At 31.7% G+C, this 20,369-nt stretch overlaps 1 protein-coding gene across 9 annotated transcripts in view; it reads left to right on the plus strand.

Annotated features, from left to right (window-relative positions):
• Mekk1 (mitogen-activated protein kinase kinase kinase 4) overlaps positions 1–20,369 on the plus strand; it is a 163,082-nt gene that overhangs the window by 128,608 nt on the left and 14,105 nt on the right. For 5 of the 9 annotated variants that reach the window (XM_040720933.2, XM_071891533.1, XM_040720937.2 and 2 more), the window contains 6 exons: positions 987–1,189; positions 15,969–16,283; positions 17,479–17,697; positions 17,756–18,006; positions 18,077–18,141; positions 19,280–19,315. In XM_040720933.2, coding sequence (XP_040576867.1) covers positions 987–1,189; positions 15,969–16,283; positions 17,479–17,697; positions 17,756–18,006; positions 18,077–18,141; positions 19,280–19,315 — 1,089 coding nt within the window. The remainder of the gene's footprint in view (positions 1–986; positions 1,190–15,968; positions 16,284–17,478; positions 17,698–17,755; positions 18,007–18,076; positions 18,142–19,279; positions 19,316–20,369) is intronic. The other 4 variants (XM_040720934.2, XM_071891535.1, XM_071891536.1 and 1 more) reach the window with 1 other exon arrangement.

Genomic DNA, 20,369 nt, shown 5'->3' on the forward strand with positions numbered 1-20,369 from the left:
CTCACTACAAATGGGATAAATGAACTGAGAAATTACTACAATGGTTTAACTCTAGTTCAGGAGGCCATTTGTCAACCATATGACTTTTTTTTAATTTTTTGAAAGAAAAAAACACCAATTTAATAAAAATTCAAATAATGAAATATATACCTTGGCTTAAAAATGAGTCCTGTGATAGGCTTGATATTGGAGTTAAATAATTCCATAAAAAGTGGGATTCCTTATTTTCACTGGCTTGATTTTTTTATATAGGTATAGAATTGACTATTTAAATCTAATATTCCCCCCCATAAAATATAACAAATGACCTTTTGAACTTTTGTTATATGTCATGCAGTAGTCATTTCTTAGTTCTTCCATCCCATTTGTAACGAACGAGCTTAAGCTTTCTCTGTCAGGTGTCTAGTATTATAAAGTGAATCCCTCTTCAAGGAACAAATATTATTACCTAGACCCTGAAGTTGTAATTCTTTGATAGCCATATAAATATTGAGCAATACTTCCTAAAACCAAGACTGATCCGGCCACAAGTCTTCTTTTTTGGAAATCCAAAATGTGGTCACCTATAAATATAAATACAGATGATGTGTTATTTGATCGATGCAGGAGCAAGTATGCTCTGGATTCTAGGATATTTCCCCACAGGAATTTTCGCTCTGGAAACTTTCGACATCATATATATATTATGGCAAAAACATATCTTCTCACATATAATTTATGTTTTAAAATGGGCCTCCCTTCACTGAAATAAGTGGGATAATTGTTGAGGTTTGCAAATTATAATATGCAAAACTATTATAAAAAAATTGTATTAAACGATCTACGTGTAAACGCAGGATATCTTGGTGACACGCTTAAAACAGATGGTTATTAGACCTGGTTTGACAATATTTTATTTGATAAACTTTTTCTTTTTTGTGGGCACTATATGTCATTAAATAAGTTATAAGTGGATAGTGATTTTTCATTAAAATTCTCTTGGTTAGGTAATATTAAAAAGAAGCGTGAACATATTCTTCAATTGCTGGATATGCATTGTGGAACAGATTTAGGATTTAAGGAAATCTATGAATGTGGATATGTTGTCCTCATGAAATGGACTGGATCTCAAGAAACATTCAATTGGACAGGAGAAACTATCAACATCAAACCCACAGCAGAAACTACCATTTCCCTCTCACATATTCACGTAAGTGTACACAAAGGGGTTCACTGGGATTTCTCGGGGGTTTTACAACTACGAGAAATTCCCAGAAAATCCTTGATTTAATTATTTCTTAATATCAGCTTTATTTGATTATTATAATTATTTTTGCATGTTGTGTACAGGTTAAGATGTCTGTACAATGTTGCAATTTGTATTAGAAACAAAGTAAAAGAGTATTTCTCAAATGTAAAGAGTGAGGATTTTAAATTCGGTATAATTTTAGACTTGAATATCTTGCCATGCACACTCCCAAAGAGGTTATTGAGTTTATGAAGCTGCCCAAATCAAATTTATTCAATTTAATTAAAACATTGGTCATTCTAATTAACAACCATTAATTTATACTATCATTTCATTTTGATCTATTACAATGAAATGAGTATTATGTATTTATAAGTAATATACCTGTCCAATAACTATTAAGTAATCCAAATATCCAATAATTTAACTAGACTTGATGCTAATGTTTCAAGACTTGGATTTGTGAGAAAAAATATGAGACTCAATTTAGACTAGCAGTATAAGGACTTTTTATCACCTTTGATATGTACATATTCATTTTAATTTGAGTACACGTCAGTTATTTTTCGTGCCATTTATAGAATCTCATATTATGCAAAGTTCCTAATTTTTCTGACCCTGGGATGAGCTGACTTTTACATTAAAAAAAAAAAACAGATCAGATTGTTTCATTGTCCTTTTTTTCAAAATTAACGAAAGGTTAGACTTTGTCGATATTTGGTTTAATGACTTATTTTTAAAGAATATGGCCTCCCTCAGCCTTAATGAAGGCCTTCGCCCTCTTCCTGAAGGCTGTTTCAAACTTATTGATGTATTAATCGAACAAGTCAGCCGATGCAGCCTTGATGACGAACTCCAGAGATTTCATAGACCCTCTGAGTCTTGTTGCAGGCACCTCCCTCGAACTTTGCCCAGATAGAATACTCAAAAGGATTAAGATTGAGAGAGCTGGGAGGCCACATGTTCTTAGCACTAGACAACTTCTTCTCCTTTGTGGCCGTCGTAATGAGATGTTTATTCCTTCTTGTTCTTGATTTTGATCCCAAGTGACCTTAAATTATCCTTCGGAGACTATCTCGTTCACATTCATTTTCTTAGTCATACCGCAAATCCTCCTCACTGGATTTCTTGCAAGGCGATTTTTAACACGCATAATCATGGCCTTGGTTCTTAATGTTCTTGTCTGACCTTGGCCAGACTTTCTTGCGACTGTTCCTTGGGGTTCAAATTGCTTCAAAATGTAATACGTGGTCGTCCAGCTAATCCTGAGGGGTACTTTAAAATGTCTTCTTCTTTTTTAATATATTAGGCCATTATTTTCTCAAAAGACCTCTATTCAAAACTCCGAATGAAATAATAAGCTACCCTTGCAATGGTCCTACATTGATCCCTCTCTAAAATTGATCTGTTTAGAGGCGTCTGATGAATGCGAGAAATATAATCATTAGCCTTTAATTAATGTCTTTTATTGCATTTTGTACAGTGGTTATTTTGTTGTGGGAAGAAAAATCTATATATTTTTTAGTTCAACAAAATATTTTTCTTTTTGATAGAGAGTAAAAAAAGTTTTTAGTTAAAAATATTTTTGACAATAGAATGACAAAAAGTATGTGGAAAAATAAATTAATATTATTGTGTTAAAAGAATAAAATAAAAATTGAAGTAAAATTATTCTTATTCTTTATTCGATGAACATCAAATCGCTTTTGTTAAAGTTATATCTACAAAACTTGACAACTGTACACAATTGTAAGGTAATGATAGTAAAAACGGATTTCTTGTTATTTCAATAGATAAACTTTAGTCTAAGAATGCCACAAATTACCTTTTTTCTAATTTTTTTTATTAGAAAATCACACATAAATTATATTATTTTGAAAGATCCTAAATATGAATATACAGGGTGCGAACATGATATCCACGCCCTCTCTCACATTTACAAAAAAAAACAAAAAAAAATTTAAATGTAGTTTTTAATATTTTTATTTGAAACATAGGAAAAATACTAATGTATCATGTTATAAACTAATGCTTCATGTATCATGAGGGTAACTCGATATAATTGCCTTCAGCCTCGATATAGGTACGCTAACAATACTATCAAATTCAATACTTTCCTTTTAAACATGTTTTATCTGATAGATAATGTTAAAGAAACATTTTGATACCAAAATCATGTCTCTAGCTTCAATATTAAGGAAGTGTTGATTGATTTATTATAGGGAAAAAATCATCGTTTTTTTCCCTATGGCTTATCGAATAGCCTTAAGCAAAATCTGTGATCTAATAAAATATGATATTTCAATACAACAACACAACTTTCGAAAACATCCAGAGAATAGAATGAAATTTAAAGGAATGACAGAATACAGTATTGTGCAAAAGTTGTTACTTTGAAATATTGGAATAAAAAAAAAAAAAAAGAAGAGTAATAACTGTAATAAAGATTGAAAGTGTCAACATCGGGCTGAAATTAATGTACTTTGCATCGACAGATTAACTGAAAACTTTACAAGATACTAAATAAGTAAATGTAGTAACGTCCATTGTACCCTTTATTTGATTCATAACACCCCATTAGTGATGTTACAGTCTATTTTGAGATGACTTATTTTCCAACGAATGGTATGATTAAACGAAGCAACGTATTTTTTTTTTTTTTTTAACTTGGTGAAATATAAAGAATTTATCTACGTCAATCAGTTCTGCCGTCAAATTGATTCTCCACGTTTAAGTAATTGAAATCCAGTAATTCTATGGGGATCCCTCAAACCCTTCTATACTTCCCGCCACGCCTGCTCCAAGATTTTTCTGCTCCGTACGTCGGCATTTTGTGAAATACCTACGTGATAGGCCTCTGAAGTAGGAGCAAGCCTTGATGACGAGCTCCTTGTGCATGGATGCCAAGTGTTTCTTGATGGCAGCCACTGAACAGGCTTTAGGTGAGTAGGGACGTCAATTAGTGTGTGCTTCAAGGTAGTCCCAGACAAAAAAATCAATCAATCGATCAGGGCTACGGGGGGCAGATCTGGCTAGTTTACACCTTATGAGACTGGCATTTGAGATCTTCGTTAACACATGCACTAACTGTGTTGTCACTTACTTCAAGTTCCCTTCCAATAGAAACGAATTACATAGTCGAGGACTAGTCAATGATGGTACGCACCTTCTCGATTAACACTGCATCCCTAACCTTCCTGTAATTTCGAAATGGACCTTTGGGGTTTATTTGAATCTTCCTGTAATAGTAAAGCAAATTCACAACATTATTATTATTCTTGAGGAGAAAACATGTCAGTATTGAATATTTAGGGGTTTGTTGGTTCGTCTTTTAGTCGACACCCAATAATCAGAGCACTACAGGGTACTGCTCCTAGTATAGGTATTAATAAAACAAAGTTTTATGATTGTCGCTGGATTTTTAACAAGGAGCGCTTGTATCTAAAACTCAGTGTGTCGCATGACAAAGAAAAAGGAAGTACATATATAAAATAAAGAACAATAAATGGTACATTAGATGAGGCTTAGAAACGAGCGTGTGGAGCTAAAACTCAGCACGCCATATTACAGAAAAACAATCAATAATTCAGGAGTTTCTGACAAAATTTCAAGTTTTGAAGATAGTTAGCTCAACTTTTAGTTATAAGAGTGAATAAGAGTGTCCTAATTTCCATACAACCCCTGGTAAAACAAATGCCCAAAAGATATAAGACCATGCACAGAGGATGAACGTATTATGTCCAATATATGTTTATAATTGCCATTTTCGAAATATAAATCACATAAAGGATTTGTGAATTCAATGATATATTATTATTTCAATATATATACATGTCATTTTTTGATAAATGGCTAATGGTCATGTATTTCAAAAGAAAGGCATCTTTTGGTCACTTATATTTATATGTACAAAGAATATTTACTACCATTGTTGTCGTTGATATTAAATTTATTCCTGCATTTATATCCCATAAAATACTTTCAAAGTAAATAGTATTTCTTTAATGTATGTACAGGGTGTGAATTTTAAATCCAGAACAAGTTTAGACTGGAATGACTTGGGAACCCTGAGATCTATATTTATGAAAATGTGCTCATCAGATTCAGGTGACAAAATTGCATTATATTGTTGTTGTTGTTTTTCCCCACAAAATCCTTGAGATGTCTTCTGAATACGAATACGTGTTCCTCCACGCCAGGCACACGCCCAAAGATATTCTTGATTTTACAAGGCTGTCCAAGTAAACTGTTTACAATTTAATCAGGACTTTCAAAGAGTCAGATGGGTCTAAATCACCTGAGGGAAGACTTATGATCGTTCTCAGAACAAAAAAACGGACTCCAAACTTCCTGAAGGTCCTGTAGAACATGATCGACGACCACCCAGCATATCTATAAGTGACCTGGCTGGCAGGATGAAATTGGCTATCAGGGAAAACTTTTAATGCGACCTAAGGGGAAAGAGCTACATTCTGACGGTCAGGCAGATAATGTCGAAGTCTATGAAGGTCAATAGAGCTGGCGAAGTCTGAAGCTCCTAATATCTCTTAACCATGGAGCAGCTGGCATTATTAGGCTTCTTCTCCAACTAGAATTTTTTTTATGTGGATGCCAAGGTCAACAGGAGGAATGCCAGGTACAAATAAAATGTTCCAATCATACTTAGGACCAAGTAGTCAGCCACGGTTTAGTTCCTTCTCCTTGTTTTTTCAGGGAAGGTGATGTTATGAAACAGCATTTCTTTGCTATTTCACAAAACATCACCAAGGACGTTTACCTGGATGATCTGAGGTATGCATTCAAGCCCTGGATGGACCTGGTAGCTGCTGGAAGGTCATATGGTTTCCAGCAAAGGAAATGGGATATAGCTACTATGATCTGAGCGCCTTGTGAGGGGTATCTCTTTGAGAGAGAGTCCAATAAACGTGCACATTCCAATTTTGACTCCTTGTGGGCTTCCATTCCTCTGGCAGCGGGTAACATTGACAAGAAGTTTCAGGGACAGGTTATAATCTATAATATATACCCACTAGAGTTGGACTTTGATATGAAATAAAGCATATTTACAGAAGTCATAAATTGCATCATACTTGAAGAAGACTGGTGGCTCCAAGTTGATATTTTTACTGCATAAAATGTACAAAATATCCAATAAATCTTCATGAAACTTTACCAAAAGGTTTTATGAATAAAGAAAGACTTAAACCCTGCATTGAGTACACTTCATACCAATAATAACTGATATTTGAATTTAATCAAAGTTATATATATACTAAATAATTTCAGATTTGAACCTTTTATTTGTATTGATTAGAGACGAGAAAAGTTATATAATTAGAGAAAAATATATTATTCTTTCCATTAAAATATTTAATTTTTATTGATAATATGCAAATAAGATTGTATAATGACGTAATAACTTATCTTTACTACATTTTAGGCTAATATACGGGTTGATATTATCAATTGATATATATTTTATTATTTTCAATTTTTCAAGAGTAAAATTTAAAAGAGGTTTTGTTAGGACCTTTATTTTACAAAATAATCTGAAAATTTTCCTCGAAACAACTTTTATTCAATACATGAGCCCTCAACTCTAATAACTGCCTCTGTACGAGGCTTAAATCTCTTGCAGACCTTAACTATGTAGTCAGAATTGAGCTTGATCCACTCCTTCTTCATGGAAGCCTCTAAAAAGCTCCTGCAAGGAGTAGCTCAGACCCTCTCCTTCAGACATGCCTAGATAGAGTAGTCCAAGGAGTTCGTATATGGAGAGAAAAAGGACACATGTTCAGATCCCAAAAGTGTGGAAAGTAGTCTCTCAGGAAGGCTTGGGTCTCAGCGGTGCAATGAGACGAAGCTTCGTCTTGAGTGAAAACATAGTTGGCCTCAACTTTTCTTGGCCCAAGGTAGTACTTTTTTATGCAGAAGTTCCATGTAAGCATCTACATATACCTGCTCCTTCTTTGCCACAAAAATGTGAGGGGAAGACTCCACAATGCCCAAGACTATGGTTCTGGATGTATTTTTGGTTCTGAATACATGTCTCACTAAAGCAGGATGTTCGGTTGTGATCTAACGGCTGTTCTGCTTATTCACAGTAGCATCAACGGCGGAAAAAAATTCATTGCACATTTTTGTTGGCCTTGAGAAAATTTAGAATCTTCTTTGGTCTTCCAACCGTCTCAGCTTGAGCTGTTCAGAGTTAAGATGTATTGTTGTCCTCCTCCGTGATTTTGCGCCAATTTCATTCCGGATTGAAAGTAATAAAATGTGCACCACTAGATAAGATCAACCCAATATATAATAAATAAGGCAATCGAGAGATATAATTTTATATGTAGACAGTAAGATTTAAGTCCTATTGTTTATAGATACCATTTTGACATCCAATAGTTCACTATTTCTCATAAATATTAATGAAAAAAGGGGTTTCATTGTTAAGGGCCCCAAAATAAACAACATCAAATGTTGTGACGTCATGGGAAAACGCTCTATTCCTAAACTGGCTTGAGACCGTTATAACTTTTAAAAATCAAATTAACTCTGTCCACGTTTGGTCTTGTTTGTTATTTATGTCCTTTTTTTAGGAAAGGAAATTTCAATCCTTATTTTCAAATTCGGCTCATTGTTTCAGACCGCGGTCTGAAGCGAAAAAGTCACTTAAGACCGAACCTGTGTAAACATTTAACAGAGTTATACACCTAATATCCTATCTTTAACTCCAAACTTTGTTTGCAAATTGAGTTTTTTAATAAATGTACGAACAAAAGTAAAAACAAATATTGTTAAACCTAACTTTACAAATTAATTTTTGCATTTTACCTGTAATCATGTAGATACAGGAACTATATATTAGTGTATGCATATGCAATTTGTAGTTACTTTAAGGTAATGTTACCGGGGTATCTGCAAAACTATATTTTTTGCGGTGGAAAAGGCTTGGTTTATAGGTTTTTATTTAAAAATTTTGAAATTTAAATTAAAAATTTTTTCCAAATAATTTTAAATGTTAAATTCTATGAAAAAACATTTCCAAAATCCTTCCTCAAAAATTACATTTTTTTCTAAAAAAAAAATTAAGAATCTACAGCGCACACTAAAATTCCAAATTCCACAGTTATTCACAAAAAATTTTATTTTTTGAGAAAAAAATGCCCAAAATGAACTCACAAACAATATAATTTTTTTTAAAAATTAAATTTTATGGAAAAAAATTTCAAAATCCTAAATTATTCTCAAAAAAATTAATTTTTTTTAAGAATCCACAACTGTTCACAAAAAATCCAAAATCCACAGTTATTCACAAAAATTAAAATTTTGGAAAAAAAATTCTCAAAATGGACAGGTTTTCACAAAAAAATAAATTCTTTCGTCAAAAAATTTCAAACTTAACAGCTGTTCACAAAAAAATTATTTTTTAATCTCATATATAAAATTTTTGGGATAACAAATTTCAAATGTGTTTTTTAATTAATGAATATACGAAGGAAAGTTAAAAAAAATGTCAAATCGTGTAGATAGACACACAATATATTAATGGATGCATTTACAATTTCTAGTTACTTTAAAGTAATGTTATTAGATTATTAAATGCCTTAGATTTAGGTTCGATGCATCGTTTTTAAGACAATATAATTAATGTTGAGAATGGGTCCAATATCGTTATCGATATTATTTCGGCACCAGATTCGTAATCCTGACCCGAATACATGTATCACTAAAGCTGAGACAATGTCTGGATGATCGGTTGTGATGTAACAGCTGTTCTACACATTCACAATGGCATCAACGGTGGAATTTTTTTCATAAAAAAATAGCAAATTTTTGTTGCCCTTGTGAAAATTTATAATGTTTGTTGTTCCTTCCAACCCGCCGTAGATTGCTCTGTTCAGACTAATACTTTGCCATGTGTAGGATTGTAAGAATACACGAGAAGTCAGGGGAATTTGCAGGTATATATATATATTTACTTTTTTTTGGGGGGGAGGGGGTGCTATTCCCAAAAAATTTCAAAAAGTCTTAGCTATTTACAGAATATCCTAAAGTGTTCACGGAAAATTAAAACAAAATTGAATTAAAATATTAAATTTTTTTAAAAAAAAGTTTTAAATATTGAATTTTTCGAAAAAGATTTCAAAAATTAAGTTTGAAATATTCTATAACTATAACTCTGCAACAAATCCTCAGGGTTACTCTCTGTCTTTTATGAGAACACACACAAATGTTCAATCCGGATTCGCATATATAAATGACAGCTTGTCTGTAGTAGAAAAGGAAGTTCACTCTTCAGGAATTAAATAATAATAACAACAGCTTAAGAAATCAATATTTACTTCTTTGGTGGTCAACCTTAAAAAACAGCAAGCTAAAAAATGGTCACAATTTTTATGCCTAATAAACAATGATGCCATAACATATGTCCTGGTGGGTCCTAGGAAAACTGCCCTGGGGCAAATTGCCCGGGAGGACAATATACCCGTAGAAAATTGCCCGTATTTTGTTCAAACTTCATGATGAATAATAACACATTATAAATTAGCTTGATATTATTTATGACAAATATCTAAACATATTTGTTTGTTCCATCCCCCAAGGGAGTAGTACAATATTATTGTAATACAATTTCGTTGCTTTTTAAAAAAAAAATTCAATCCAATCTTCTAAAAAATGAATCGAGAGGATTGGCAAAGAGGGGGAGGGGGAATAAATAGTTTAGGTACTTTTATAATACGGTTGAATATCCTCCGCCCTTAGATTGGCCCGGGTATTGTGGTATCACTGAAAACCACAGCCAATTAATCAAATACATCCAGGGAATCCACCTAATACCAAAAAAATAATACGAAGCCCTCGGATTGTGTGGGGTACTTGATAGTGCTTTGCCGCTGGTTTTTCACTTCTCCACACTATTGCCGAGACCCCGGCCATCCCAAGGGCTTTGAACGAGTGTGTTCTCCTATATTGTAATAATATTGCTCACACTTGAAGGTAATCCCATGGAGGATGGAACAAACAAATATGCTTAGATATTTGCCATAAATGATATTAAGCAAACTTATAATATGTTAGTATTCATCATGAAGTTGGAACAAAATACGTGCAATTTTCCTAACTGGCTAATTTCCTATATGGCAATCTTTCAAGGGCAGTTTTCTGCGCACGGTTCTGCCGGTATGTAAAAGTAAAAGAAATGTTAAATGAACGTGGTATCCCTGACAATTTGAAGCATGTTTTGGAAAAGAAAAGCTTAGCTATCATAATATTTTAATAGATCAGTTACATGCAGCTGTGAGAGTAGGAAATAAACACAAATCCAACTCTGTATTTTGCAAGGACATATAGCCTGGCATTCCGAGTCCAACATAGACTTACACTTACAACCCCCGAGCAAACCCTCATTCTTACTATTCGCAATAGTTATTACTTTATACTTTAATCTATATAAATCATGAAATAACAATGGCAGCCTCTTGGAAAAATAAAAAATCCTGTTCAAATTACAAATTTTAAAAAATACCCTCCCGCTTTCTAATTTTTTTATCAGTAATTCAAAAGCGTTCTTTCCAGTTTAGCTCCTGCTTTCTCTACAAAATGTCTATTACTACAAATCATTCAATGAATATTTTATTGAGTATTTTGTTTTTTAGTTATAGTTTATACTTTTTCTAAGACATTTAGTAATTATGACATTTAGAAATTTTTTGTTAAATGTTTTATGTGTTGAAAAATTACATAATATTTGTATTGATTAGTACCAATAAGATTCATTATAGCCTAAAATGTTTTTTGATTCAATCTGCTCTAAGGTGCCTAGCTTTAATTTTAATTTCTTTATTCCGATTTTGAGCAATATTGTCTATCCGTTTTATTTATATAATATAATCATTCAAATTTTCATTGTTAGTTGTTCGTTTGAAAAAAATACAAGGACTCATGTACTTATGAGTCTCTAAAAGCTGAATTATTCATGCCTTAGTATTTTATCGTGATTATTGGTTTATTCAGTATCAATTTGATCTTTGGAACACATTTGGTATCCTATACACAACTAGAGTGTAAAGTTGAAAAAACAAATTACTAAGGTACTAAGCTTACTAAGGTATCTGCCCTAGTCCAATCAAAAAGTTGCTTGGTTACTCCAAGAGCCGAGTTTATGATGCCAACAATCACAAAAACATCTGCAGCAGGTGGCAAGCCTTCTGCCACCGCCTAGAAGCCATCACTGCGGTTAAGGATGGCTACATTAATGATTAAGAGACCTCAGAGACACATCTATTTATAGTATTAATTTTGTTGAAATTATATTGTTAATTAATAAATTATATCTTGTTGAAGTTTAAAATTTATAGTGGTCAGATTTTAATGGACAACTCGGTATGTGATTGCTAGATATCATGGTTGGGACGGTATGCTAAACTCTATGTCAGCGGTTCGGTACAAGACACCCTTCACAGTACGCAGTGTGGTAATGGGTAATGAAACGTCTTGACAACTAAGCTGCTCTCCCCTCAAACAACCTTCAAATTATAAGGGTTATAAGATTAATTTATGTTTTTTTAGCATAATTCTTGGATGTTCTATCTCTAATAATGAAAAAGACAAAAAAACACGTTAATATTCTTTGAAAAATATAAAAACAATGTTAAAAACATTATCGTTTGACTAAGGCCATATTTGTTACAACTCTACTTATATATTTAAGGATTCCACGTATTTATTTTTTGGAAAGATGTCAGCAGGACTTTTTTAGCTAATATATTCTAAATATTTTTAACATAATTACTTTCACCTATTTTGACTCAAAATTTGGGAAGTCATATATTTTTTTAATTGAATTATAATGAACATAAACATGTTTATACACTATGTTAGGAACAGTTTTATTAAAACTATAAGTGAATTGAAAGAATTGTTAAAAAAATGTTTTTTTAAATTTTGATTACATACAAATGGTTTTTTTATCAATATATATACTAAAAGGCAAACAAAACCAAATGATGAGTACTTAATATTGGGCTGGGGAAAAAGTAATTTCATATTTCTTTTATTCAGCCCTCTTTATTTACTAAGTATGTCTTGTTCATTATTGGTCACATTGGATCATACGATAGAGTATTGTAAAGGTATAAATGTGTACTACAAACGATTTTTTGACAGTAATGTGTTTGGTGGGATTGGCAGGGAATGATCTACCATGAGCTGCTCCCTTATGGTCAAATGCTCAATTTTGCAATCTTCTATGAGCAACTTGACCGTTTGAAGCTAGCGATTGAACCAAAGTGGCCAGTATTAGTGAATATGAGATTAATCGTGTTTCATCATGACAACGCCAGACCGCACACATATTTGATGAACTTATTATTAAAGAAAATGTGGGGTTTTTTTTCGAGTAGAACACCACATAGTGTTCTAACATAAATCATTATCAAATAAGTTTATTATTTTTTTCGGTAAGAGGTTATACGGAAAAATGTCCATTCGGCAATAAGGTTTTGGGCAAAATGCACTTGAACCGAGTGAAACATATGTCATTACTGCATTAAGAACCTTGTTTATATCACCTGCTTGTTATATGGTTTTGGGGGAGGACAAAATTTATACTCATGCAGGAAGAATATTAAAATTGTAATCAAATTCATATATATTTTAAGCCTAAGATAGGTGAGAATGCTTACTTCAAAGGAAGAAGTTAACACTACGAAGACCTGTTAAATAATGAACAGCAAACAAAAACAGGGCACACTAACTCTAATTACTAACTAAGTTTTTGTTTTTACAGAGATCCTTTCTTGAATCATTCTATATGTAGTTAAAAAGATATAAAATTTTAAGAAATATTTTGTGTTAAACGCAGATACATTGAATAGGTGTCCGCTCTATTACATAAATAAATTACGTGAATTAATTTCTTCAATAAAAGTTTAAAAATAAAGCTGTAGTGTTGCTTTCTTTAGGGCGACAATTTTATCGTTTCGCCCTGTAGATAACAACGTGTAAACTTGCTCATGAAATATGACAAGTAACTCTCAGGATTTCTTGTGGAGGGATAAAAGTAAGTGCTCATAGTATTATTGAGGATTAAAAATCGAGTAATTTCTGTCTGTCTTCATACTAAATACGAAGTGGTATTTGAGTTTAATTTATTGCCCTTATGGCTGCTTACAGCTAATCTTATGTGCAGTGAAACGTCATGACAGATCATCTTATCTTCTCACAAACATTCATCACATTGTCAGAGTTACAAATGTTAATTTTTGTGGGTTTTTTTAATACCAACAGACCTTAAGTTTCACAGTTGTACTCCTAAGTTACTGATAGTCGAGAGCCCATGAAATATACTATTTATAATTAAGTGTGACGTAAATGTAAGCATTTCTTAATGTGTTTTCAAGACAGATGATAACGCCACAAAAACGATTTACTACTTTGCAATTAGTCTCATCACTCATCTCTTGTAGGTTTTCTGTTCTCCGTAAAATAATCAGATTATAAAAAAAGATTTAAGCAATTCAAAATTGCTTGGATAGGTACTTCCTAAATTGTCTTTATATAAAATACTTTTTTTATTATTGCTAAAATAGTTTTATACTATTAAATAATCATAAACATAATTTCTAGTCAGGTACTTCTAAATTGTCTTTATATAAAATACTTTTTTATTATTGATAAAATAGTTTTATATTTTAGTTGGAATAAAGTTGTAATTGAAAGTGTATTTTAGCTTGCGTTGCAAAAAAAAATTATATACTGTTTAAATACTTTTTCTGAAATTAGAAATTTTTGTTTAATTTTTTAAAGGCATAGTGATTCAAGTAATTTGTATTATAATATTAAATTAATTAATTTTTGTATAATTAATTGAAAAAGTTATAAATGTTTTTACTTTAAACTATTCAAGGATATATACAGAGAGTTCGAAAAGTCTTGGAAAGTTATTAAAATGAGAATTTAAGAGGTTTCCTGAATTTTTTTTGTAAATATCCTGTTCGAACATTTTGGTGTGATAGCTTTAGTAGTGAGATCAGCTGTTTAGGTCAGATTTCTTTTGCAGAAATGGAAGCCAAAAGAAAGTAGATTAACATTCCTGTCCGTACCGGCCATTCCAACATAATTAACATGCGCTTGGACGGTCTGGAGGGTCAAAAAGCGGGCTTCTCTCTCGATATTCCGTTTTCTTGGATTTTCCTTTCGAGAACAGGATCAATAGTGAAGTTTTTTTCATCACTGAATAATATGTCCTTGTTTCCATCATGCTTAAGATAATTTAGGATGCGTATACAAGAATGGAGACGTGTATTTTTTCAACTGGGTTTTTTAAATCTTTAAAAAAAATACAAAAATTAAATAAAAAGAACAAAAATTGAAATATTAAATATTTTCTAGAAAAATTTCAAAGATTAAGCATTATTTTTTTTTTTGAAAACATTTAAAAAAATCCATAGCTTGTCTCAAAAAATTTCAGATATCTATAGTCGTTGACAAAAAATTAAATTTTGGAAGAAAAAATTTGAAAAGTTTAATTTAATTTTTAGGGAAAAAATTTGAAAAGTTTAATTTAATTTTTAGGGAAAAAATTTGAAAAATTTAATTTCAAAAATAAAATTGTTTCAAATTTTATTTCTAATATCAAAATTTCTAGTAAAAAATAATTTTGTGGGTCTACATCCCCTCCAGCCTACCCCCTGTGGACGCCTCAGTTAAAGGTAGTTTATGAAGTCTTATGTCTTACCACTGACATCTGGTTGGAGGAGATTGCACACACGTTCCTTTTTTGTTGCAGCTCTCGTTTGGTTAAATAATGAAACCTCGTAATTGAAAATACAAAAGATAAAATCGTAATTAATTAATATTAAAGCCACCCCATGAAGCAAGGAAAGGGATTATAATGTCATGAAATTTTGATGATCTGCGTATAGCGCCCATCTTTGGTTTTCGTTTTTTTTTTTTAAATATTCCTTTAATTGGTCAGATGGAGTTGCACTAATTAAGTATAATTAAACATTATAGTATTACTCCACCTGACCTAGAAATCTTCTTTGAAGTCCATATACATAAAGTATATTTCCTTCAAGGAACGCCTTGGCGCAAACTACGCACATTGAGGTCAAGAGAATAAATTCTCCTGAGCCCATATCCAGAGTGCAACGTCGTTCCAGCATCTTTTTTTACATTTCATATTGAGGTAGGATCAAGATAGATATTCAAAATTTCCTTATCGTATGTTCTCTTTTTGCTCGATAGAGTCACTTTAGAAACCAAATATACTTTTAGTTAAGTTATTAAAATGACTTTATGCAAAGTATGAAATAAGGCTTTATTCTAATTGTTATGGACTTATCGAATGTTTGCCTTTTTGTTCACCGAGATGTTTGACAGAAAGATGAACTCGTGGGAGATTTTTTTATTTTTTTATAGGTTATTTTCTAATCATATGACAACACCTTTTCCGCATTAGACCTAATCATATTTGAAAAAGTTTAAGCACAAACATTATTTTGTATTATTTCTTTTATCATTGTGAGTAAAACATTGTGTCAGAGAAAATTTATATATCCAATCTAATTATATGTAAATGTATCTTTTCATTATATATATTTTTCCGTATTATAAACACAATGGTTCACACATTCATTTATCTTTGCAAAAAACGAGTCCAAAAATACTTTGTCCATATTTTGCACAGCATAAATTGATTAACAACAAACTTGTCATCTTTTGCAATTTTTATTCTAAGGTTGAAGGATTACTTCTCATAACTCACAGTGCATCCGTTTTGGTACAAAAACGTAATGAGTTTATAAAGGCCATTCGCGAGAATATTATTACTCTGATCCATGATCAACGAGCAAAGAGTCATCAGATTGCATCCTCACTCCATCAAGTTAAAACGGAGGCTCTTTCCCTTCGTGAAAGAATCTCTAAAGAATTATCCATGGTGGAAGAGAAATGCGATGTTGATGGTATGGTGGATTTGGACTCTGGGGATCGGGAAGTTCTTTCAAGGAGAACTCGAGAGATTTTGCATCAATGTTACAAGTTTGGATTTGAGGTAAGTTTGAGCTACATATCCCTACAAACATTTCCTTACACAGCACTAACATATAGTAATGTTAAACTTATAAAAGGTACATAGTTAATAAATATTTACTGGTTATTGTTAAATGCTAAGCAAAAAAACTATTAATAATTTATATATAAGTAATTGTGAAAACTGTGGAAATCTTTGCAAGCGTAAATTACAAAAATGACATGTTAAGCGATGCTAATCGCCCGAACATTTTGGGCATGTTAAAAAGAAACTAAAAATAACATTGGGGAATGTTTTGGAGAAAATCAGCTTAGCTGTCATGACGGAGAGTTATGCACAAGATCTAATAAGATATTATCCCTCTTGTTCGGATAAAAGTTTAAAGTATTGGTTATCAATCTTAGAATTTTTTTTCGAGTTGAATCAATTTCACTTATTAAGTTTATTCCTGCTTAATTAATGTCATAATTTGGTTTTAAAATTGTAAGTCTTGTTGGACTAAGAGTAGAATTGAGGATTGACATCGCAGTAATTATTGCCTATGTCTTTGCTTATAACCCATCGTCACAGCTGCTTGTCGCTGATATAATCAAAGTGATTACAGCTTAGTTGCTCTCCTCCAAAACATTCTTCAAATTGTCGTGGTTACCATGTTGAATATTGATTGTTTTTTTAACATACTTTTTATACATGTATGCTCACGAGGATTTCTACACTTGACTCATCTCTAGCTATATGATGGCGTTCAAATACTGTGCACAAAACTACTAACAATTGAATGTTGAACATTAAGAGTACAAATAAGAGCCCACTTATTGAAAATAAATAACGCTGAAATATAGTTGTAAAAACTTTTGTGCAAAGATCCTAGTTCACGGCTAGGGTTGCTACTTTTATTAAGGTTATTGAGTAAGCATAATCTTGCTATTTGATTCCTTTGTTTCATTATATAAGCTCTTGTTATTGACAATAAATCATAATCAATACTAAACGAACTAATCAAAGTACTAGTCCCAACTGTACATTTTCTTTTTTCCCTGAAACTCAACTTTTGTGCCCAACAAAAGTCGCAACCAATCACAATAGTTGACATACCCCTTCTCTTTACTGCTATATAGTTTATATAGTTTGCAATATGCCAACGAAATGTTTGCTGGGATCTTTGAATATTATCTTTAAAAATATCAAACTATGTGTTTTTCTATATTCCATAAAGTATCATAAAGAATTAGATCGATTTGTCACTGGTGAGAAGGCCCGGACATGCATGGTCAAAGGGCTGATTGACTTTTCTAAGCAATGGATGAGATTTGTGATTAGTCGATGTGAGAAAGGAAGGGGTATCAAACCCAGATGGGCCACACATGGAATAGATTTCCTCTACTTCACTTCCTCTCCGAAGCTTACAAAATTTATTACCGACGTAGAATTTACCGTAAGATTAATTCACTAAAACTTGATCCCGTATGAAGCACAACATTATATCTAAATAGGAGCTTAAAAACCTTATAGAGGAGTGTTATAGTCATATTATTGGTGAAACGACGCCCATCAACTCCCCTTCTTCTCCACTAGGAGGAGATCGATCCCCTCGTTTCAACAATTCAAAGCCAGGAACTCCCTTAGCGGACCGCAAAAACAACCTTTCAAGATCAAATTCACGATCTCGTCATGCTTCACCTAATCGACGTCAAAGTGCACCGTCCAAGGATGCAGATAGACCTCCTTCAAGCTCTTTGATGTGGTGAGTTTTATTTGTTGTTTTTTTAAATTGCATCTTATTTCTCCTGATTAAACTCTTTATATCTTTGTAGGCGTCGTAAGAGTGACTCAAAGGATGTTGACACTCCGGATATTAGCTTTAAAGTTCCTTCATTTGGTAAGATTTTAAAATAATTAGATTTTATGGCTAAGTAAATACTGTTTACATATATACCTGTTGAAGTATGTACTTGACATATTCAGGCTAAAACAGCTATTGGGTGTATGATTATTTCATTAAAAAGTTAGGAATTTATTTGGATTTGAGAAATTATGTAATTGATTAGTGCAGAGTGCAACATCATAAGCTCCCTTTTCCAATGAGCAGGAAAATAGTTTTTATAAATCAAAAAAGTTTTATTTTTATTTCATATTGATGGTTCACATTTTAAGTTAAAGTTTTGAAAATCATATAAAATATGGCAGGTTCCCCATTGGTCATAGACTAAAAAAACCAAACTTGGGTACTTAAATAATTAATTGATGTATTTTTTTTTGTACTCTTTAAAAAAAAACTATACAGTAAGAGGTTTTAGAATAATATTTTTTCAAATCAAAAAGATGCAAAACTTAATTAGCAGAATTTCATATTTATTTATTGTGTATAATTAGTTGGTTAAGAAATGAATTATTTGCAATTCTACAAAGGTCTTATAAAAATAGTTTTTCCGAAATATATTCGCTGATTTAGAGAGATTGCACCAATTTAGAATTTTTGCATGACATTGGATCTGATGAAACAAATTTTAGATATGTAACATCATTATCTGTTGAGTTTTTTCACTTCAAGTAATTTTCCAAATTTTAAAAATGGAAGCAATTAACTGATTTTTATAAATTACTTGAGCAAAATTGCAATTAGTTTAATTTTATAAAATATTATGTGTAACGAATTTTCGGCAATATTTATTTTCGACGGTAAACGCACGTTCCTCTTGACTTCAACTTAAAATAACAACTAATTGTGTTGCCAAAAAAAAAACTTTAGAATCTCGCCTCTAGAATGAAACCACGGCCACACGACTACTACTTCTACAATCTGATTACCACGCATTAAAAAAGAGGAGGTTATGTTGCCGCACTCTGCTTATAATTTTCTACTGTTTTCTACCTACCAATAAACATATTGTATTTGTGATATGTTGAATTGAGAACGCACCACTTGAGCACTTAAATAGTTATCTATATTTATAAATTTTGTAAGATTTTTCATGCAAACCTTTTACTAACAAAATGTATGGTATTTTTTTAACAAGCCCGCTGTTCATGGATGTCTTTTGAAAGTAATTCAGGTGAGAATCAGTAGCAATATTTTTTATATTATTGATCGCTTTGATTGTACCTATAAAGGTATTTTATTAACGTAAAATGACGCTGTTGTACAGTCTTTCTAACTTATAATTTTAATGATTTATTTTTCTAGCTAAATATCTGACAAATATAAATTGAAATCGTAAAACAAACACCTCGATTCAAATATAAATATTTATTTTATCGAGATTTTGTTCATATTCGAAATACATTTAAATATAAATTTAAAAAATTCTACTCTGAGTCCAATAAGGACATACAAATGTATCTCCGCATCAAATTATCTAGATTACTCAGAGTCTTTTGTAAGCACAGACGAATGTTCAACTAGGTTTTGAATATAATTGAATCTATTTAAAAAAGGAAGTTCACTACTTTCAGAAATTAGATAATAATAACAACTGCTAATAAAAGAAAATGCATTCTTCAGATTACCAATTCAAAAACAAAACGGGCCAGATAAAAACTTCTCACGATTTATATCACTACATATACTATCAAACAATATCCCCAAATATAATTATTTGATAACTAGAAATTAAGATTAAACTAATTTAGTAATTATTATAGATTTACTTATTCACTTGTCCTCAAATATACCGATGTATATTTTGTGATTAAACTAACTCATCCTCCAGTCAAAGGAAATATATTTTAAGAACATGATCGCTCCTTAAAGACTGACAACTCAATATGATTTTGTAAGTTAATACACCCCCTCGTAACTCGTATAAAACCACGTCTGAGATGTCATTACTACGATTCAAAGGTAAAAATACAGTGTGAAATGGGCATGTTAAAAAAAATAACCAAAAATCAACTTGGTTACTTTAACAATTTGAAGAATTTTTTGGAGAAGAGAAAGAATAATTACGTTTCATTACATCAGATGTGACAAGAAAGGAAGGGATAAATGATATTTGCTAGAATTACTCCAATGTCGATCTTTAATTCTACTCTGAGTCCAACAAGGACAATCATACAATTAAACTCCGCAACAAATCCTCAGGGTCTTTTATGAGCACTCATGAACGT

This window comes from Lepeophtheirus salmonis, chromosome 10, assembly GCF_016086655.4.
Source record: "Lepeophtheirus salmonis chromosome 10, UVic_Lsal_1.4, whole genome shotgun sequence".
Taxonomy (NCBI): domain Eukaryota; kingdom Metazoa; phylum Arthropoda; class Copepoda; order Siphonostomatoida; family Caligidae; genus Lepeophtheirus; species Lepeophtheirus salmonis.